This window comes from Alligator sinensis, unplaced genomic scaffold (genome assembly GCF_000455745.1).
Source record: "Alligator sinensis unplaced genomic scaffold, ASM45574v1 scaffold87_1, whole genome shotgun sequence".
Lineage (NCBI taxonomy): Eukaryota > Metazoa > Chordata > Crocodylia > Alligatoridae > Alligator > Alligator sinensis.
The window spans coordinates 2,394,881-2,417,795 of record NW_005841929.1 but is presented as its reverse complement, the minus strand read 5'-3'; the positions used below and the strand labels follow the sequence as shown (position 1 = coordinate 2,417,795).

Genomic DNA, 22,915 nt, shown 5'->3' with positions numbered 1-22,915 from the left:
ATTAGGATGGGGTGAGAGACGGTGTCAAAGGCCTTGCTGAAGTCCAGAAAGACTACATCCACCGCAACACCTGCGTCCGTGGCCTTTGTGACCTGATCATAAAAGGCAATCAGGTTGGTCTGACATGATCTCCCCCTAATAAATCCATGCTGATTGCCCCTGAGCATCATTTCTGATGCCGGCCCATCACAAATGTGCTCCTTGATGATCTTCTCAAAGAGTTTCCCCAGGATTGAGGTAAGACTGACGGGCCTATAGTTGCCCGGGTCCTCCCTTTTCCCTTTCTTGAAGATGGGGACCACATTAGCTACCTTCCAATTGTCCGGCACCTGGTTTTGGAAGCCAAGGATAAAAATAACAGCATCTTGCATAAAGAAATAGCCTGGGAGTCCAGAGCTCTGGGTTTTATTCCTGGCTCTGCCATGGACTCATTGTGAAACCTTAAGCAAGTCACTTACCCCATACTTCCAAAGGGGGTCTCTACTCAGGTACCTCAGGTTTTTACTGCAAAACTTTGATAGGCCCAATACTGCAGAGGTGCTGAGCAGAATTATTTCAGTGGGAGATGAAGGCACTGAGCACTTCTGGGAACTCCCAGGCTGGGTGCTCATGCCAGATTAGTGAAAAAACTGTCATAACCTGAGCAACTACAATTGAGACACCCAAACTTAGTGGCCACACTGAAAACGTAAGCCTACATGTCTCTGTGCCTCACTTTACCCAGGTATGAAGTAGAGACGGTATTGATCTCTCTCACGGGGATGCTGTAGGTCTAAATTTTAATTTAACATTTGGACAGCCTTGACTGTTAAGTACCATACAAATACCAAGTATTGTTAATTCCCGTTGCCCAGAGCAGTGCTTTCCTCAGTCAATAATCATGTTTGCACATCATAGGACATACTTCAGTTCTGAGCCTGAGTGCTATGAATTCAACGGGAGGAAGGACCAGTCTTTCTCTCCTCACCGTATACTTGGGAACTGAGGGAAGCAACATAATTCATTATTGGCAGCAAGCGACTTGGCAGATTCCACCATTATCATTTCCTTGAGCTTATTCAGTGTAATGTGACATTACTTCTGTTTACAGCTGGTTATTGGAGCTGTAATGCTTAGTTGTGACTGATCAGCCTAAGTCGCATGGTGCTGTTTCTGTTCCCATATTGTTTCTCTGATCTGCTGGTTTCTGGTGTGAATTTAAAACATGCTTTTCCAAGGGTACACAATTTCTACAAGCAAGCGTGTGAGTAACATGAAAGGTTGCAGAAAGCAAGTTCCAGTTTAGATTGTAACTGTAAGTTCCCTGGGGATATGTGAACATACAGGTATCAGGGAGCCTCTGATCTTGGCCGGCCCCTCAGCATGCTATTTTAGTACAAATAAACCAATCCATCATAAACTGAAAGGGTGTGGCTGCATTGGGAGCAAATATAAATCTGAACATGGTCAATTTTTGCAGCACATGGTCAGGTTTCTTGGGGCAGGCACATACGCCCATGTCACTTACCCCAACCTGGAAGTGGCAAGCAGGCCAGTAGTTCCTGCTAGGATTCATCTGCCAATTGTTTAATGTGCTTTCTAATTGCTTTAATGAGACCACATGTTTTCTGCATCTGCCTGCCCCTGTGAGGCCAAACTTGCTCTCTTATGGGTGACAGAGGTGATACAAAAAGACAACTACATGCTTTAATCATGGGACATTGGATATCATCTTCCCCTCCCCCACATGGGTATCAGGCTATAATAAAATAGGAATCTCAGAAGCAAAAGTCTCCTGGTGGAAGAAAAAAAAAGATAATCTCCTTAAAGCATCCGCCACCCCTCCCATACCCATCTGGTTTCCTGATAAAGGCTAAAGCAGTTTAACAGTAGAGAAGGACTTTACAGTCAGCTGTGAAAGGTGGGGCATGGTGTATGTGTGTGTACTTGTTTGTTAAACTACTTCTGGCATTTCTTGTAGCCTCTGTAACCTCTGCTTCCTTAATACACATCCCCCATACACCCTGCCCATCCCAACAAGACAGGTTGCCTGATCATGGACCTGCAATCTAATGGTTAAGTGATAAACTCTGGTGAATGATTACAGTCAAAGATTCCTGGACTCTCTGCCTGATTATAGGCCAATTTCTATCATGAGCATGTCACAAGGTCTCCCCGTGCTTCCATATCCCTTTGTATGAAAGGGTGGCAATAGTCTCTATGGTTCTGTTATTGAATGGTGTTTCAGGTATGCTGGACACCACCAACTCTAAGAGGCCAGTCAGTGGGAGTTGCAGGTGGATGGCACTTGGGGCAAGCCTGTTGTTCATTTATTAAATCCACACTGACAGCAGTGAACACTAGTACTGAAAGTGGGGAGGTAGTGTTGGCTAGGATTGTGGAGTGTTATTAAAACATGTGGAGGTAGCAGGCAGGGGCCTGCAGAGATTCACACCCTCACAGGGTTGCAAAAGGGAAACGGTATCTCCTGCTGTTACTTCTATACCTAGGCACACCTGACAGCAGCCACCAGAGCAGCTCAAGGAAACAGTCAGGTGCTTTAGGATTACCTCACAACTCTAGAGACATGGAATCCCCTAAACAGTGGAGGAGTACTTCAGTTCTCAGCCTTTCTAAGAGTCATAACTTGAAGCCAGGCATGAAATAGCTCAGTATGCTGAGCTGGAACTGTAAGCACTGTCCTGTGGTCTAGTGTGTAAAAGGTGATAATATGAAGCTCTCCCTAGCCCTGTACAAGCATGGACATATGTCTGCATGTGCATACACGACACGTGAGATAGATATATATCTATATTTGTGTACTTGCATGTATGTACGTACAAATGTACAGATCATATTTACTGAGTGTGTATATGTATGTGTGTGTCCATGCTCATATACATGCTTATGTCTAATGTCAAAATGTGCACAAACTGATGTAACTCAGGAGTGGTCATACCTATGCTTACATCTTCTGTTCAGATAGGGGCACATGAATACACACACATGTTTTATATGCTTTTATACAACCATGTGTTCATAATACCCATCCCTTCTTGTGCCTGCTGTAGTACAGAGAGAGAATTAAAGCCTGAACAGGTGTTAATCACTATGCCACTATGCATTGCAATACGTTTGAAAGGCAGAGAAAAAGCTTATTTATACATATCTTTTCCGCCCACCCCACACCGTATGCCTGAGCCTTGTCACTGTAGAATGGGAAGGGGAGCCTGTGAGGTACTATAATTTAGTACCTGAAGAGGACTTTCTCTGCAGGATCTAAGGGGACTAGGATTAGAAACTCTTACATTGCTCAGGTACTGTAAAGTTACCTTGAACCCTCACTATGGGTTAGTTATTGGGGTGATGAGGAGGAAGGACTGCACAGAGGATCCTGTGGGGTGATATCAATATGTAAGGGACTGGAGAGAAGGGTCACAAGGCAAGCAGAATTTTTTTAAAGCTTAGCACCCTTGCTTGGAGCAGAGCCAGGCAATACAGATGGGGTGTTACCAAACAACAGCCCAAAGGCAGCAGCACAAGGAACAGAGCTATCTATAATACAGGCAAAGTTAAATGGAGTGCAGGGAGGAAAAGACAGGCAGAGGGTAACAGACAGTCTCTAATGACTAAGGGAAGGACAGGATCATTCAACAACAGGATTTGAAACCGATCAACTCTATATCCAGCAGCCGGATAAGTCTCTGTGGCTGTCAGCTTAACTCTGCCGTTTGTTCCTGTGGTGTGTGAAGTTAAATAGGACACAGAGAAAGCCTGTTGGCTGGGAGTGAAAGTCAAGGAGGGAGAGAGAAGAGACTGTAATTGGACAGTGCCCAGGGAGTCGGGTGGAAGCACCTGCAGGCAGAGCCCCTCCAGGTAAGTGCTCTTGGCTTTCCATTGCTCTTAGTGTTAAGGACAGACAGATGGATTTATTGAGGACAGAGCCTGATGGGGTGAAAGCCCCTCTCTGAACCCAGGCAAGCAAACATTGGATAGGGGCAGCTATTTGTACAGGCTCTCCTTTCAGCTTGGGAAGGCAGAAAAGACATTCCAGCACAATTTTAGGGGCGGGGGGAGTGGAGAGTCTTTTTGGTGCTGCTCTTGCTGTTAATGTATCTTTTTGAATTAGCATTTTGATATGATTACCTATAGCAGCCTTGCAAAACGTACCAATCCAGCCACTCAATCTGTTCATTTTTCTTCCCCAGACAGCAATAATTAAAATATCTCTGGGTGTTTTACTCACTCGTCAAAAATAAATTAGCCATGGGGGAGGTGGGGTGGGCAAATGGGATTGATAAACATGTGCTGGGAGAGAGCGTCCCAATGGGTCCAATGTGCATATCTAAAAAAAAAATGCTATGGAAACTGTCAGAGCCCGGTGGAGGGGCACAGAGTGCAGCATGTTCCTGTGCATCGGTGGGAATTCTTCCATTCCAAGCCCCAGCCCCAGCCCTTGCTGTGGCTGCTGGAAAATATCCCCTGGCCTCCCCCTGAAAGGGTACGCAGAGAAACAGAAGGGTCTTCTGTACTTCCCCCTACCCTTCTTCACCCCTCTTTATCCAGAGAGAAGGCAGGGTGGAGAGGACCTGTTGTCATAGTCACTTATTGTCAGGGGAGAGTTTATGGTCTTTGGGTTTTTAATTAGGAGGAGCATTTCTTCCTCCTTCTAATTGAGAGGTAATTCTCCCCCTTAATCACACCCTCCCTCCCTTTTCCTCCTATTCGTTCACTCACTCTTCAGCTCCTGCAGCTGCTGCAGTCTGAAAACCTCAAGCTGATGAGCTGTGTTATTACGTCCCTGCTGTAGACATTACATCCATTTTACCTCTAAAGGGAAAGGGAGCATTTGTGAGAGCGAAGGGAATGTAGCAGCTACCAGGGGACAGACCACCGTGAATCTGACTTAGGGGCTTCAGTGCAGAGAATGGATATATGGGATGTGTCAGGCTGAGGTGGGTGAGATGGAATGAGCAGAAGGTTATTGCTCTAGGGGGGTCAGCCCAGCAATTCATATTAACCTCTAGCATAGGACAAAAATAAGGTTGATGCATTCACATCAGACAACTTAAACTGAGCAAAATCTAAGCAGAGACCTGTTAACTCATCACACAAGTGAACAGAGCCCAATTTTACCATTGTTCCATTCTGAACTAACCTTGATCCTTTGTTTCACTTTGCATCCTTCTGGGTCTCAGTCACACTCTACCCTCCTCCCAAAAGGAACTGATTCCCCACCCCCCATTCCCTCCCCCTTCCAAGCCAAAGGCAAAACATTAACTCGGAAGGCAAACCTGGAGTCCATTCCCGTCTCCTCCATTGCCTTGAGGACTGACTACCTGCTTCTGCTCTCCTCTTCCTTTTAGGGTCTGCCAGGCTGAGACTGTTCTTCTGACCTGTGAAGACCTGTGCCAGGCTGCCTGGTGGATGTGAAGACACGCTAGAGAACACTGACCATAATGCTGTTTATGAGTGCTGGCCACTGGTGGAGAAACAGGTTTTCCATGCCATGGCAAGAGGCCTGTTGTAAGTGCTGCTCATTTGGGTGATGGGGTGCTGCGTACAGTATTTCTGCTTCTTAGGGGATTGGGAAGAAATCAGGGTGCTGGGTGTAGGGGTAGGGTGGAGAGCAGCTAGCTCTCCACCCTACTTGCTAAGACATCTAAGCAAGTTCCCAGATCCTCAGGCACTGAGTGACTGGTCAGGCTGACTGTCTATGGTCTATAGAAGAGTTTAAAGTGGTACAGCAGCTTAATGGGTGTTTGAATTCCAGTTTCACCAGTCCTGAAAGGTGGGGAACAGGGAGAAAGAAACCAGGGCACAACTACTGACAAAAGGCAACACAGGACACTATCAACTCCAAAGCTTGTAAACAGCAGCTTTCTCCTTATGGTGCAGGCTTGATCTGTGTTGATTGGCAGGGATGCTGGCTATTTTGGGGGGAGCTGGCTATTTGGGAGGAAAGGAGCTGTGGCCGTGTTAAAAGGGAGTCGTGATTCGACCATGGCTATACATGGAAAAAAAAAATCAAAGCAAAATCTATATACCCACATCCTGATTTTTGCCTCCCAGCCACAACTGATAAAATACAAGTTCAATTCATCCTTCTTCCTTCTGAAGGGTTCATGCTGGGGCAGCTGCACCAGCATCCCAGACTGTGGCAAACATGCCACTAGGGTGCTCCAAAGCAAGCTGGCTGACACTTCAGGGATGGCAATCAACACTCTGGGAATCACAGCCGAGGGATGGAGGGCACTTTGAAGAATGTGCACACGCTAATGAGCATGCAGGCAGCCCTTGCCTAAAATTTGGACCTGGAGCTTCCAATGCACAAGAGTTGAAGGAATTATTCCCTTCTCTGTTGGAGACTTGTCTTTGTAATTCATCCTCGCTCACTAGATTGCTGTGTAAATTATTTATGGGGCAGGCTATTGAGCCCTGACCTAATCTGATATTCCTGGATCAGCTTTCCACCACCTAGCAGGGTCACTGAACACCCCACAAAGTAACATTACCTTACTCCCAATGCAAGTGTGCACTGCGCGCAGACCCTGGGAGTGCAGCACTGCACCTCCCTGTTGGGAAGAAAATGTAAGGTTTTGTCTACGACTTCCCTGCTTTGATTGGCTGTGGTGTTGGGCACTCATTGATGTAATGAGTTTCCAGGCCTCGGCCCACATTCAGCACAGAGTCATCCTCAGGGATGACTGGGGCCTCCTGAGTCTGGGGGGGGCACAATTTGTGGGCAGGCCAAAAGCCCCATATCCACTCCTATACTTCTGTACCGCAGTTTAGTGCCCTCCCTCCCTCCCCCCCCAACATGCTGCTGACCCACATGGCAAAAAAACTGCCCCACTTTTGGGGGCCAATCTCAGGGGAGGCATGTGCCCTCCCTACCAGTCGCCTGTGGCTATCCTTCAAGGACAGGGGAATGAAAGCAGACCTCTTCCTTACTCTGAATACAGTGGCACAGACTCCTTGTTTCCAAGAGTTCTGTGGGTGGTCAATACGATGCCTCTCTTCTGGCAAGCCCCGCATTAGTGCAGAGGCCTAGAGTAAATCAAGTAGTTCAACCACAGGCAGCTGCTCATTATTATGCTCCTGCCTGCCAGGGCCAGCTCAAATGGTGGAATCCCAGAGCAGATCAGTCAGGGGCCATTGGAGGGCAGGTATGTGCAGAGACAAGAACACAGCCTCACCTGTATAGCATTACCTGGTGTGTTCTCACCTTTCCCTCTGTAAAAAGAGGCTAAATGTTATCTCATCATCACAGCTGTCAATCTATTATTAATGCTATACTTCTGTCAGGCATCCAGGAAAAGGCAGGGTCACTCGAGTGACTCATGGCTTTCTCCCTTCCTGTCTTTTTCTTGTTCTTTCAAGCCCCATCTTCCAGCAAGAGAGTGATGCGTTCTGAGTGGAATTCAATACTATCCAGCCAAACAGCACTGCCAATCTACCAGTGTATAAGCTATGATCTGCTTTTATGGCAGCCTCAGTGCTCCTGACCCAACCTTGATATGTCAAGAAGGCAATGGGTGCTTAGGATAAAGATCTGCCTTCTATTTGGCAATGATGAGCTGTAATTAACATTGGGGACAGCTGGTACAACACAGGCCTGATAAGGATTTCCTGGGACTAAGCAGACTTGATCCCACTAGACTGAGACAAGAATTTCTGAAGGAATGAGATAAGATAAAGACAAGAAAAGCAAGGACTTCTCTTCAGACTTATCTCATAATCTGGTCCCTTAGAGAGTAAATCTTCCTATGAGTCAAATCCTGAAGTTCTTTTTTCAGTCATCACTCAGTCCAAAGTCCAGCAAACTCACACTGGAGTTAATGGTAGTCTGTTTACCAAACAGACCTGATTAAGGCCACAGGATTTGTGTAAAAAGGAAGCACTGTTGATTGGAACCAAATCAATAAAAATGGACCACAAACAGATTAAACTCTGAGATTACATGAGGGTAAGAGTGCCTGCACAAGAGTGTGTAGTTTGTAGCTATTCCAGTTCCTACCCCTCCAAAATCCTTGCCTCTATCAACTGCCTTTCCTAGATATTCCCCAGGCACTTTCCAGAAGTCCCTTGGGGTTAGTATAAAACTCTTTGGGTGTTGGTCCCTATACCAAGCAGACAGGATAGGAGAATCCTATTCCAATCCAAGAGAGAGAATGGTGGAATAACCTGCACATTCCTTGAGTTCCATAGTCTTTTATATTGTAGCACAGTGACTCTAAAGACACTGAGCAACATGTTCTTCTACAAGGAAAGTGAAAAGAAGAAAGGACTGGACATGAACAAACCTAGGAAGAAGTAGGAATAAATCTACTTTAGTGTTGGTTAGTATGACTGCTTAAGTATGACTACAACTCATCTCTCTTGGGATGAGCTTATTCTCATGCGAGTGCTGTAGTGCTGTGTTGTCACAGAACCGAGGTGCCCATGTTGAATGCCACACATTCCCTATCTGGCTTGAATTTTAGAAGTGTTACACAGCTACAAGATCTTTGCCAAATCCTGCAGTGATGGCTCTTTTTTTGGCTAATAGGACCAGCTCTGCAGAAAGCAGATGCTATTGGGAAATAACTGTCTATATTCAATATTCAATACCCTCTTCTCTCCCCTCCCCTGTCTAGGCCATGTGTAAACTTTACTTATGAGAAGGTGGGTTCAGCTTCTCATGACCTTGCACTTTTTCTTCTGAGCCCTTCCATGCCCCAGGGAGTTTGTAGGCTGTGCATCACAGTCAGCATACTGCAAGGTTTGCCAGCTGCTCAGGCGAGCAAAGGTTTTTGTGAGTTTTTGGCTGTGGGCTTCACAGAATCATAGAAAATTAGAGTCAGAAGGGACCTCAGGAGGTCATCTAGTCTGACCCTCTGCTCAAAGCAGGAGCAGCAAAAACTATATCATCCCACCCAAGGTTTGATCTAGTTAGGTTTTCAAAACCTTCAAGGATGGAGATTCCACAACCTATCTGGGTAGCCTGTTCCAGTGATTTTCTTCCCTCCTCATGAGAGTTTTTCTTGATATCTGACCTAAACTTCCCTTGCTTGAGACCATTGCTCCTTGTTCTGTTTGGAACCCCACTTCAGGTGGGGTTGCTATTAAAGGCTGCTATTAAATCTCCCCTTCATCTTTTCTTCTCTATTCTAAATAAGCCTAGTTCCCTCAGCCTCTCCTCATGTCATGTGCCCCAGCCCCCTCACCATTTTCACTGCCCTCTGCTGGACTCTCTCCAATTTGTCCATATCCTTTATGTAGTGGGGAGGGGGCAAAGCTGGATATAGTGTACTGCAGATGTGGCCTCACCAGTGCCAAATAAAGGGAATAATCACTTTCCGTGATCTGCTGGCAATGTCCCTACTAATGCAGCCCAGTATGCCATTAGCCTTCTTCACAACAAGGGCACACTGTTAGCTCATATTCAGCTTATTGTCCACTGTAACTCCCAGGTCCTTTTCTACACAGCTGCTGCTTAGCCAGTCAGTCCCTAGCCTGTATCAGTTCATGGGACTGTTCTAAGTGCAGGACTTTGCACTTGTCCTTATTGAACCTCATATTTCTTTTGGTCCAATCCTCCAATTTGTAGAGCCCTCTCTGAATCAGCCATTGACAAATTGGAGGACTAGACCAAAAGAAATCTCGTGAGGTTCAATAAGGACAAATGCAAAGTCCTGCACTTAGGATGGTACAGGATGGGGACTGCCTGGATAGCACTGAGACAGCAAAGCCAGGGGCAGCTATTCCAGTGGGCTAGAAACTACCTTACTGAATCATTCTCTAATATCATTTAACTCACACAGGATGTGTCTACATGCTCATTAATGCACCATAATTATGGCACATTAAGTTTAATACCTGTAATAAGAGGTACTAACTTAATGGACTGTAATTGGCAGTACTGCGCATTAGTACAGATTTGTGCTTTTGTGTGATGCTTAATGCTCATTGGACTAAATCTACTGCACATTAATGCATTAGCATGGTTTTTGCCAGCTGTGCTAATGCATAGTAGAATTAGTCCAATGAGCATTAAGTATCTTGTGTAGACATACTCACAAAGGCCTTTCCCCCCACCGGGCTTGGCCAAAGCTGCAAAGTATAGACCCAAGCTGAACTCACCTAATTTAGAGGTTGAGTTTAGCCCCTTAGTGAGACTGTGACCACCTACAAAATGTGAATGTTTTCTCATGTTCAGATGTTATATGCTTACCCAACCCCCCCTGAATCTTATAAAGTAGGTTCCTTTCCTCACTGGCTAAGGAGATATAGCCCAGTTTCCCCACAGTAGGTGGGGCTGGGCTCAGAAGCAGGGTTTAGTTGCAAGGCATTATATTCTGTGGGCCGTGGTCTGAGCAGAGAATGGGCTCTGATCTGAGAAAAGATATTTTAAAAGAAAAGGGTTTCATTGAGATGCCTATTTCTGAAAAATGTGTGGCTTTGAAAAATATAATCTTTTATTTTTTAAATCACAACATCTGATGAAGTTTGCTCAGGCTCATGAAAGCTAATGCAGACATCTCTGATTTACTTAGTCTTCAAGGTGCAATTCTAGCCTGTCTCCTTTTAAAATATGCCAGCGAGAGGTAAAAAAAAAAAAACTTTCTATTTTGAAAGAGTCCCTCTTTAGCCCATGTTTCCCTTCATGCTCCACTTTACTCTGTTCTAATCACATAGAGCATTCTGGCATCAGGCAGTAGGAGTCACTGACCTTTCTGCCTACTGAGACCATGAGGATGTTTACTTACCCATCCTGCTAGCTCATAAAAACATCAACCGGAGAAATACTAAGAGGAAGCTCATGCTGCCAGTGATCTAGCCAGCAGTACAAGGCTACACCTGAGAGAAGCTCATTTTACTGCAAGGCACTGCTGTGAAGAGTTCCACTGTGATGATGATCATGCTGTAGCCTTAACTGCATTCAAAAATGGGTAAAGGATTGAAGAGGGATAAGCATTGTTCTAACATAATCTCTCTCTTTCTCTCCCTGCCCCCGCCCCCTATCCCTCATCCACCAGTACTTGGCTGTTGGTTCTCTTTGTGTGCTGCTGAGTCCTTTTTTGCTTGCCCTTCCTCTTGCAAGTGTAACAACAGCAGTCTGGAGGTGGACTGTAGTGGCCTGGGCCTCTCATCCATCCCCTCAGACATTCCTACAAACACCAGGACCTTCCTCTTCCTCAACAACAAACTAAGCACACTGCCAGGACCTGTCTTTTCCAACCTCTCTGCCCTACAGAGGCTGGATCTTTCCAACAACTTCTTGGACCAGCTTCCTCAGAACATCTTCAATGACCTAGGGAACCTCACAGAACTTCAGCTGAGAAACAACAGCATCAGGACCCTGGACAAGGATCTTCTGCAGCGCACAGCCCTACTACGTCTGCTGGACCTATCCATCAACGGCCTTGCTCAGATACCTTCAGGCATCTTTGACGACCTCCCCGCTCTCCACTCACTCTCCCTCAGGTCTAACCGCCTACAAAGCCTGGACAGAGTGACCTTTGAACCATTAGTCAGTCTTCAGCAGCTCCAAGTTGGGGATAATCCTTGGGAATGTGACTGCAACCTAAGAGACTTCAAGCACTGGATGGAATGGTTCTCTTATCGAGGTGGGTGCCATGGGGAATGGGATCCAATTACATGGTTGAAAAATGACTGGTAGGCTTTGCAGTGAAGGGAGAAAGAGAAAGGTAGACAGAAACAAAATGCAGACATTCTAAAATTTAGAAGAGGGACAGTGCTCTGATATACTGTATTATAGTATAGATATGTTACAATTTAGTAATGTTGTCATCAGGGCCATCCCTAAGTGGGGGTGAATTGGAGCGACTTCCCTGGGCCCCAAGCTTTGGGGGGCCCCGCAGAGCTGGGCAGAGCAGCTGCAGCAACTTCGTGCTGCTGCTGGCTTCATGTCTGGCTGCTCGGCACCCCCCTCTGCCACCGAATCTGCTGCCAGCTTCCTCATGTCCAGGGGTGGGGGTCCACACAGGCTGATTTGCCCTGGGCTCCGCACCCTGCTTTGGTCGCCTCTGGCTATCATTATGGTTGACAAGGTGTTTACATTTTAAAAGTCTCTTTTCAGATACCAAGACATTCTCCTACTTCCTTCCAATCCAAAGGTGATTTTTTTTGAAGAGGGAGAACTCAAAAAAGCTTGGGAAATTTAGCGCCATGAGAACAATTATATACCTTTTATGCTTCAAAATAGTTCTCCAACATACTTCCCTGTGTTAGCATAACTAAAAAGATTGTTGATAAAGCATCAGCTTTGCCTTTAGTAAGGCAGATGTTGGAAATGTTTATATGCTTTTAGAGTGTGGTTTAAGATATCTATTATTGCCAAATCCAAGCACTGAAAAATCAGCTGTCAGGCCACCGCAAAAAGGTGAATTTTCTTAAATATCAAGGGGTCTAGAATTCATTTTACTTGCCTTGGGATGTTAGAATCTTTAGGGTTTACATTTCATGCCTTTTTTTTCTCCAACAAATTAAGCTAGAAACAAAAAAAACCAATGAAAACTGAGATTTTCTCAGATTTATATGACTTTAGGAACTGACAGTTTCAAAGAAAAAATATATATTGTGAGAATGGGCAATGAAGAGGGATTGATTGTTCTTGTTGGAATCAATGAGAGAAGCAACAGGCCTCAAATTATCAAAATGGCAACAGTCATATTACATCTACTGATCTTGATCACTCTGGGAAGGCGTTATGCGTCTGCATGACTACTAGGCTTCAATGTGAAATATGGTTTATTGTGAGCACAGTCAAACAAATACATTAGCACCTTTATTCTTTTCTCTCATTTGCTTTTTTCAACCCTCTTTTCTTCATTTTTTTATTCTTTGATGTGAAGGTTACCAGCACACAGAATATACTCGATAGTCTTTCTTCCAAAGCAATGGCATTAGCACAGTGAAGTGCCTGGTTTAGCATTTTCACTCAAGGTTATCAAAGTATGGGGGTACAAACAAGTTATTAGATTGGAACATGGGAATGGGAGGTTTAGCATGTGTTTCTGATCTAGGCTTTGTCACAGCAAGTCAATGGGAGAGCTAAGATTTGAGATCAGCAACTCAAACACAGCTATTGCCATGCTGATAAGTTGAGACTTGCCCCTGTCATTCTGTAGGCCCCAAACTGCAAAATGGGACTAATAATACCTAGAGGTATTAGGCTTATTTAACTTATGCTTTAACATACTTTAATATAATTGGATGGTAAGTTATAAAGCATTACTATGTACACACTATATGTATCAGAGGCATTAATGTAGCTTTTGGAGTCTTGTCTACATAAGGGAGAATGGTGGCATACTGCAACCTCCAGTGGCAGCAGTTGCAGCCATCTGGCCTCCAGTGACAGAATGCTTCCCAGGCTGGAAGACCAGAACCACATACTCCTCAAGCTATGACTGCAACCTCTAACCAGACTGAAAGTGAATGGAATAAGGCCATGTCTCCATCCTGCCAACTCTAGAGTATATGAGACCAATGGCCAAGTTGTGACTCCATACACCCCTTTCCCACCCAGGCCTACTGGGAATACAAACTGCTGGATTCTGGCTGCCTCTTGGGGTATGGAAGGGTTCCCTGGATCCCATCCACACTTCACTGTGCATTCATGCAATAGGGGTCAGATTTTAGCCTCATAAGTATAGCAAGGCCTAGCTCCAGATACTCAACTGGTATAAACAGTTAAACTGACTTACACCAGATCTAGCTCTGTGCATCTAAGTGCTCAATGATGACACTGTAATAACAAAACTTATTGCACTGAAACTAGCTCTGTTTGGCACTCAGCTGTAAATCACCCCTTTTTCTCTGTTGGGGCAGGAGGGAAGATAGACCAGCTGGCATGTACCCTGCCTAAGGAGCTACGGGGGAAGGACATGCGAATGGTCCCCATGGAGATGTTCAACTACTGTTCTCAGCTGGAGGATGAGAACAGCTCAATTGTGCTGGACAATCCTGGCCCACCGTGCACTAAAGGAAGCCCAACTCCTTCAAAAACCAAATCAGGCCCAGAACCAGAAGTGGAACCCAGTGTTGTATGTCCCCAGAAACAGAGATACCGTCCTGTTAGCGTACGCCGGGCCATTGGCACTGTGATCATAGCAGGGGTTGTGTGTGGCATTGTGTGTATCATGATGGTAGTGGCAGCAGCCTACGGCTGCATTTATGCCTCCCTCATGGCCAAGTACCACCGAGAGCTGAAGAAGAGACAGCCGCTAATGAGCGACACAGAGGGTGAACATGAAGAGCAAAAGCAAATCTCCTCAGTGGCATGAAACTCTTCTTGGAAACCAGGGACAGGAGTGAGCAGGGCACTTGAGTGCAGTGAGGCCTGGATCCTCTGACAGTATGCCATCCCAGACAGACTGTGCTGTTGCTTCACTCATCTGGCTAGTGCAACATGTCTCTGGGGTTAGGACACCTGGCTCTAATTTCCATTTCTCTGCATCAGGCCTCTTTGTATCCTTCTACCTTCCTGGTCTCCCAAGTGAAACTGTGATCAGACCTCAAGTTCTTGCCATGCTTTCTGCTTGCATGGAGTACCCCTTGGACAGTCGCTACATGGACAACCAGCACTTTCCAAGAGCCCGTCATCCTGACCTCATCATCTCTGCTTCACTCTCTACTCCATCCAAAATTCCACATGGCTCTGCAGCACCCTCCCTCCACAGGCAAGACAAGCAGGCAGCTGTGGGGCACAAATTCCCAATACGATGAGCAAGATGCCAGGGCAAGTGCATACGTCTCACAGTGCATGCTGTCACATCATGGTAATGTACTCCCCACCACCTACACATTTAAGGAGAACCTGATGAAGAGTCCACTGAGAGAGAAACAGGGTCAGAGGGAGATTCCCCTTACTATGTCCACTGCTGGAAAGAGGCATATACAGCCCCCTAACTCAAGATCTGTGAGTACAGGCTCCATCCATTCCCCCCTAGCAAACACTGAGCCCACACACTGCCAGTCATGCACCTGTGCCTACAGACAGCATTGCATGTACACTGACTGCCCACATTTACTTGCTTGCACATATACACAATAATAATGCATAGATTACTTAACAGTGCCTAGGAGTGTTCCTGGCACCTCTGAATCCAGGCAAAAGACATGTTCCCCACCCCAGGGGGCTCACAGAGAGATTTCAGACATGGCACAGATGGCAGGGAGGGGAAGGGCAGAGTCAGTGCCAGGCAACTTGCAGCATTGCTTAGCGAAGACTCATGCACAGTATGATAAAGACAAAACATGTTTTTGTATCCATGTTATGTTTCTGTGAGGTAACTAGAGACGACTTGGTCCACCAGTGTCTAGTAGATGTGGCAGAGGAAGTGGGCCATCAGGAGGGATTTAAACAAGGACCTGACTGACCAACTCAGGATGCATATTCCATGTGTTGGGACAATGAGGAGAAGAGCAGGGAGGGAGGATACGCACAACAGCTGCCTTGCCTAGCCAAAGGAAGTGGCATGAGGAAGGGGCACTGTGATTAGTACAGAGAGGCTGAGGTATGGAAGGCCATGTGGGGAGGACAGGAAACTAGTACCTCATGTGATAGACAAGGGGAAGCCAGGCAGAGGTTCAAGGAGATGGGTGATGGGGTCAACATGCCCCATTGACACAGATGTGTTCACTGCCACAGCTGCACACAGGCACTTATACAACTTGTACAAATACAAGGCTCTCCACACACGTGTACACAAATGTACTGAAGAACGTATAAGCAAGCACATGCATGTACTCACAGGCACAAGCATGCACAGACTCTGTCACTTAGGAAAACTCTTCCCAAGCCAGATTTTAGAACTCACAGAGTCTCATTTTTGCTTCAGCTCTTTTCAAACTGATTTAAAAAAAGCAAAAAGAAACCAAACATAAGGACTCATTTTATATCATTGGAAGTGGGATAAAATGCTGTCTCCAGGGGAGAGTGCGGATTGCCATGGTAACCTGCTCTAACCCGTCACAGTGGGTATTCCTTGGATAGGAAGATGACACCAGAGGTCATGCAGTCGCAATGTTTGTGGATGGTGTGATCCTTCCAGTCATGACATGCTCTGGCAGCTAGCCCAGACTTGCAGGGTATTTCTCCAGTAAACCAGACACAGAGACCAGCAATTACCGCACCTGGGCATAGGCAGGTCACAGCCCTTCCTTCCTTTTCCTATTGTTTCCTGATGCCATCCAGTGGTTTGCTGTCTGTCCCTGACCTGCTCTTGGATTCCAGTGGAAATAACACATATTCTATGTCAATTCCTTGTGGCCCCTATCATGCTGTCAAAGCAAGAGCACTACCAAGTATTTATATACAGTTTGGAGTGGCTGAATTCATTCTACCCAGCCTAGAGCCACCAGATCCAAAGAGCTGGAACAACCCCAGACAAGTTCAATTTGATTTCCTTTTCCTGAGGGGATGAAGAAACAGAGGCGAATGTTCCCCATGAAGCAGAAAGGAGGTTACCATGGAGTAGGAAGGAGAGAGGCAGATTAAAATCCCCATCCCTTTCCATGTGCTGTGTATGGAAGGGTAAGTGGAAACACTATGGAGCAAATGGGGACTTATTCTCCTCTATGCATTGTGTAACCCTGCCATCACCCCACCCAACCCTCTGCTTCAGCTGTAGCCCACTCTGAGGGGCAGAACTGGTGTGCTACAGTCTTCTCTTGCCAGGAAAAGTGTTACTGCAGCTCCATATCCTCAGTAAGTCAGGACTAGATTCTGCCCGATGGACCCAACTTCCTGAGGGAACTTACCATGTAACGCACTGGACTCCACAGTCATATTTGAAATGGAACTTGAGTCAGAGCTGTATATTTATAGATCTATATTTTACTTGTAACAAATAATGATCAAGCAATTGCACAAAGCAAATGGGGTATGTGTGAGTGCATGAGTGTGTGTGAATAAAAGGTGGGGTGAGGAGGTTTGGAAAAGGCAAAAATCCCCCCTCCCTCTCTCCTGTCCTGGACAATTGTTCCTTTTTTGCTGGTAAGAGTTTTGCATTTCCTATGCTGTGGGTTTGATTGTAACCTTAAACCTCACCTCCTGTTATTTCTCACTGGCATGGCAAATGACTTGGTGAACACTAGATTGGGACTTCCAGGATTAGAAACCACTCAGAAACAGGAGAGGCAGGGAAGGGCAGGGGAGAACATGAGAAGCATTTGAGAAAAGTAAGGGCTGAACACTGCTGGGTCCCAAAGAAATGCAAATGCATAGAAAGACAATGGGTGACTGAAAACAAGGACTGGTGCTGTGAGCCCTTCTGGGCTGAACAATGCAACAGGCCCTTACACCCCAGCTAGGGAACGGGTACTTCTGTATTGACCTGCCACACTGGGAACACTGGCTTTGCTGAGATGCAGGTTTCTCCACAGCCACGAGGCACTTCTGGGAAACATGGTCCTCCAACATAGCCAGAAATTAAGCTCACCTCATAGTGGGAAGGATGTCTAGCCTACTGCATAGCACAGGGCTGTTTGGGTGCTCAGTAAATGGGCTGCTCTCATGTATCTGGGCAGTGGGCTCCACTCCTCTGCAAGCAGGCACAGAATGGCTTCTCTTAGAGAACCTTGCCAGCTTTGTCCCTCCAGTGAAGGCAGCCATACCATCCTCCATGCAGATGGGTGCCTTCAGGAAGAGTGTTACCCTGCTGCAGCCAGGTCCAACCAGCACCCCCTGGTAATGGGCTTCCCAGGTCCAGCTCCTCCTCCCCCCAGCGGTCTTCCTGCAGGGAGCAGATGGCACATGCAATCTCTTTTCTTTTTCATTAATATTTGAGGGAGAGTGACAAGATTTTCTAAAATGGTTGAACGGAGGTTCCTTTGGCAAGAGACAGAAGATTTTTAAAAGGTATATTATATTTCTGGCTTGTTGTTACAGAAGAATAATAAAGAATGTATTTTCCTATGCTCCTCCTTGTTTGCATGATATCTCTGGTTGTGACTCCCCCCAAAAATAGACACTGGAGGGATATAGCCAAAGAAAAAACAGTAGGCTTCTGAGGCTGCATGCATACACACACAAAGTGCTACAGGTGCTACCCAGACAACAATGTCAGCTCATTGCCCCAAAATCTGAAAGGGCCAAATTAATTCCTAATGTAAAACTGAAGTCAGTGGAGCTACATCAGGGTGGAATTTGGCTCAAAGACATGCCTCTAAGTTACAGTACATCGTTCAATAAAACATACACTAACAAATAAGCCACAGGCTCCAGGAGCTTCACATTTCTCACTTGACTGAACACCATGGCTGCTCTAAAATGAACAGAAACAGAGCTCAGATCCTCCCATCTCCCAGTTGCACTGGAGCTTATCCCTTGAGCAACAGGAGTTTCTCCATGAGCTGTGAGCTAGTAAGGTCTAAGACATTCAGCTGAGTAGTTTAAAGTCTATCCTGCAGAAGGCAGTGATATAGAGCCACAGTTCATTGCATACCCTTCCAGTTAAGAAAAATATATTCTTAAGTGCATGAGTTTTGCAGGAGTCCAAATCTCACTCATGTTAGTGTAGCAAACCCATGACATCCTAGGATTTCATAGATGTCACTATGCTACTCATTGTGGTCAGAGTGATTCTCCCACCGGGGAGCTAGCATTTTTTTTAAATTAAGGTTTTTTTTCTTGATTTCACAGATTTTTTGAGGACAATCCTGGATTTCGCAGGTTCATCAGAATCCGCAAAACTCGGAATTAAGTAGGTCCCTACTCAAGGGCAGCTTATTGCATGCCCTTCATTATGTGAGTGCTGTTCATAACATCATAGGAAAGTAGGGCTGGGAGGGACCTCATGAGATCATTTAGTTCAGCCCACTCAGGGCAGGATCATCCCTGACTAAATCATCCCAGCCAATTGTCTGTGTAATCTGCTCTTGAAAATTTCTAGAGATGGAGATTCTGGAACTTCTCTAGGTAGCCTGTTCCAATACTTGACCACCTTTATAGTCATAAAGTTCTTCCTATTCTCCAAACTGAATTTCCTCTGCTGCAGCTTGAGGCCATTGCTCCTAGTCCTGATCCCTTTGGCCACAGAGAACAGTTGGGTTAATTTGGACTGGGTGTATAGATCAGAGGACCAGTTTCTGTCTTCTGCTCAGAGGAATGTGAACTCTGAGGACTGAGTTTCTGATGACAGAATATTTATGAACTCAAAATTCCCTCTCTAAGGACATTATATAATATTCACAATCTACTGCCTGGCTTGTGAGGCTGCGTAAAGGGGCTCACCATGTCAGTGGTAGCTGTGTGGGAGGGGGAGAAAGTAGTTCTCACAGGGCTGCTACATTTCTGTTAGTACACAAGGGCATTCAGCTTATTGCTTCACAGAACTGCTCCTCAACAGAGTTGTACCAGTGTCTAATATAGACCTGGTGCAAGGGTCTTGATGGGATGGGAATAGCAAGCCAGGAGCAAGCTCTGAAAGCACTAGTCTGCCTCAGTCTGCTCCTGAGGCAGTCTAACAGTGTGCTGCCCACTTTTCATAGTTCACTGCAAAGTTGCTGTTTAACCTTTACCATTTGTTATTTCCATGGACTGGGAGCAGATGCACTCATTGGAACAGTGGTGGAGAGTGAATGGATGATAGGCACAAAAAGAGCAATCAAGTCAGGTTTTTTTCACTTGAGTAAATACTACAGAAGATATACAGAGACACTCACCCAGCTCCACAGGATGCTCTGGAGAAACAGCCAGAGTAAAAATAACGCTTTGCATTTTTATAACACCTACCTGTGAAGCTTTCTTTGGGCATTCAGACATTAATGAATTCAGAAATGCACAGATTCAGAGAGCCTAAGGCTATCTAGCCTGACTTTCTGCCTATCTCAGGCCACATGGAAGGTGGAGAAAACAGCCACAGAAAATATTTGTGGGCTGAAACAAGTGCCTTAGAGTGACAGACATGTAGAGCTCAGTCTGTTTTACTTGTCAATAAGAAAATGGAGGGGCTATTCCTGTATTTGTGTTTGGCTAAATCTGATTTTCCAGAAAGGCATCCAGCTTTGCTTTGATAATTTGCTGTAATGCATAATTATCCTCAGTGCTTGAAATATGCACCTAATGTCTTATTTGAATCAGTGTGGCTTTGGCTTCCAGCCACTGATTCTTGTTATTCTTTTCTCTGCTTTTTATTACACAGTATTTTCTCCCTGTGGCATTACCTGTGTGCTGCATCAAATCACCCCTCCAGCTTCCTTTAGAGAAACTGAACAGATTGAACTCTTCAAGTCTACCACTTTCCTCCAGCCCTCAAATAATTGTTGTGGCTCTTCTCTGCACTCTCTTATTTTTTTACAACCTTTTTAAAAGTGTGGTATAACATACTATCATTGTGTCTGCAGTCTTCTAGTATCAATCTAATCAAAGCTGAAGTAAAAAAATCACCTTTCCTACAGTTACTCATTAGTTCAGTTTCACAACACCCCCGCCAGGTCTGTGTGCATTATTTCCTCCTTATAGACGATGGGAAAGCTGAGGCACAGGGCAATTAGCTAAGGTCACATGGAAAGATTGAGGTAAGAACAGAACGCATGGCAGTGCTAACCGTCTGGGTGCTGGCCATGCAAACACAGTGGCTCTGGGTGCTGCAGTGAGGAGCCCCATGGACCAGATCTGGAGGTAAGTTGTCCAGCCAGAGCAGTGATTCTCAACCTGGTGCCATGGCACCCAGTGGCACCACCAGATCCTTTGAAGGGTACAGGGAAGTGTGAGGAGATAATTAAGGTTGGGCCTATCCCCCACCCCAACTGCCTGGCCCCTCTGCCAGGGGGTAAGCAGTGCAATATATGGTATGAAGGTAATATATGCAAGTTGTTTTTTGAAACTGGATGTCACAAAAGTTACCGAAGGGTGCCTCAAGTCCCATGAGGGGTGCCTTGTCTCCAAAAACGGTTGAGAACCACTGAGCCACAGAGAAGTGCCATGAGCCAGACAACCCATCTTTGCAGGCTGGATCCAGCCCATAGGATGTGTATGTGACACCCCTGCTTTATGTTAAGATCATCCTCTCCTTCACACGGTCTTTGTTTCCTCCTCCACTCTTGGACTCATCCTGCAACTTTACACCTCTCCCTCTGCACAGACTATGCTGGGTTAAGTCTTCCCTTGGTCTAAGCATCTTTGATTGCTTTTCCTCTCCCTCTCCTGTTTTCCTTCCCCTAAAGACTCAGCTTTTCCTTCCATCTCTGACCAAGCTGCTTTTCAGATTTCCCAGCTCTGATCTTCTCAACTGTCACTTCTCAGCTGCTGCAAAATCTTCCAGCCCCCACAGCCCCATCTGCCTTTTAAAAGGTTTGTTACCATAAGCAGGGGCTTCTCCTTCTCACTATTATTTTACTTCACAAAACCCTTGTCAGACAACAGGGATGGGTCTTCTGCAGCCCTTTCCCAGGAGCAGTGGGGTCCAAGTTGAGGCCCTCAGCTGTGTCCATCATGACTGGGAATCCAAATCACTGCCAGTGATACAGGGAGGAGGTGTAGGGGCTTCCTACTGCTTCCAGCCCTAGAGGAGCAGCTCTGATGCAAGCTGGGAGTGCACTGAGAAGCAGCTGTCCTTTCCTGGCTACAGCTGTTGGGCAGCCTCCCCCACCACCTTCTGAACTGCAGGACAGGTGTTCTGGTTGCTCCTTTGTTTCCCCCATGAAAGCCAAAGGGAATGCAGCACAGGAGTATTAAAAGGGGACACACATGTGCAGTCACCCAGAGCAGCCCAAGAGAGGAGAAGGAAAGTATCAGCCACTTCTTCCATCATCCTATTTCTCCAGCTCAGGCCTGGTACAGGACCTGCTCTAAACTCAGCCCCAACCAATGACGCACTAGCTGGGAGCAGTACAGTGCCCTCCAGCCATCTCACCTTCCTGCCCTGACAAGCCCCTGGCAGCAGGGACTGTGAGAAGGGATGCGTTGGAACTGCTGTGCCAGTCCCATGCCAGCTGGAGATTCCCCTCCCACACAATGGAGGAATCCTTACCAAGGGGCTTATGGGTAACTTCTGCTCTTTTGGCAATGACTGAGTGGCACAGAGGGGAGCGAAAGGGGAGGACAATTTGCTCCAAAGTCTGCTGACTGTAGTGGAGGCTAGCAAGGAGGTGAGGTCAGGGTATGGTACCACGAGGTGAATTACTAGCTACCTTTGGGGGTCTGGTCACACTCGACCCACTGGAAGCATGCAAGCACAGGCATGTTGGCTGTAGCTCTGGCCAGAGAAGCACAGGGAAAGGTGGAAGCTAAGAGGGTGCAGGCAGTTTGATTCCAGCTCAACCATCAACTCCTTGTGTCACCTTCAGTTCCTCTTCATGACCTCTGCCCCCTCATCCCTAGTAAGTGTGGAGGAGGAACTCCCTGAAGGTTTCTCCCTTTATCAAAGCTGAAGCATCCTAGGTAAAGGCAGTGCAGGGTCCCCACAGTGCAAACCCTGGCACAAAAATAGGCAACATTCCTCAGAGCCCTCATCGCAAAGTATGCAGCCTGCTTCTCTGACTCACCCACAGACCATCACCTTCATTCTCTCTGTAGCACAAGTAAATGACCTCTCTCCTCTCCATCGGGGTCAGGCTCTCCTGTGCATTAGGTGCATCCAGATATGCACAATTTCACTATCAATAGATTGCACTAGGAAGAGTCTGGGAGAGGGTCAGTTCACACTGTACTGCCCTGTCATTGATGCAGAGACCCAGACTCAAATTCTGCTATGTCAGGAGTGTCATGGCACCTGCCTAGCAGCAGGTCAGTTCTCATGTGGATCCTACATGTGCAGTCCATAACCATTAGCAGACCTTGGTAGCGAATGATTAGCAGCCCAGCAACAATCCTCCTGAACAGTTGAAGCACCTTTACAGACTTTTATGAACCCCCTCCCCTTCAGGACAACTCCCATGGATACATACACATGTGCACCCATGGGTTCACATATTTTATATA

The 22,915-nt window shown here is 46.2% G+C and overlaps 2 protein-coding genes across 2 annotated transcripts in view; one reads left to right on the top strand and one right to left on the bottom strand.

Moving 5' to 3' along the window:
• The window catches only part of CACNA2D4 (calcium voltage-gated channel auxiliary subunit alpha2delta 4), a 185,464-nt gene that overhangs the window by 48,818 nt on the left and 113,731 nt on the right, over window positions 1-22,915 (bottom strand). The gene's annotated exons all lie outside the window — the stretch shown is intronic.
• Window positions 3,776-14,286, top strand: LRTM2 (leucine rich repeats and transmembrane domains 2). The gene is made up of 4 exons (XM_006019456.2): window positions 3,776-3,855; window positions 5,346-5,505; window positions 11,001-11,591; window positions 13,819-14,286. The coding sequence occupies exons 2-4, from the start codon at window positions 5,439-5,441 to the stop codon at window positions 14,271-14,273; spliced, it is 1,113 nt and encodes a 370-aa protein (XP_006019518.2). The 5' UTR covers window positions 3,776-3,855; window positions 5,346-5,438; the 3' UTR covers window positions 14,274-14,286.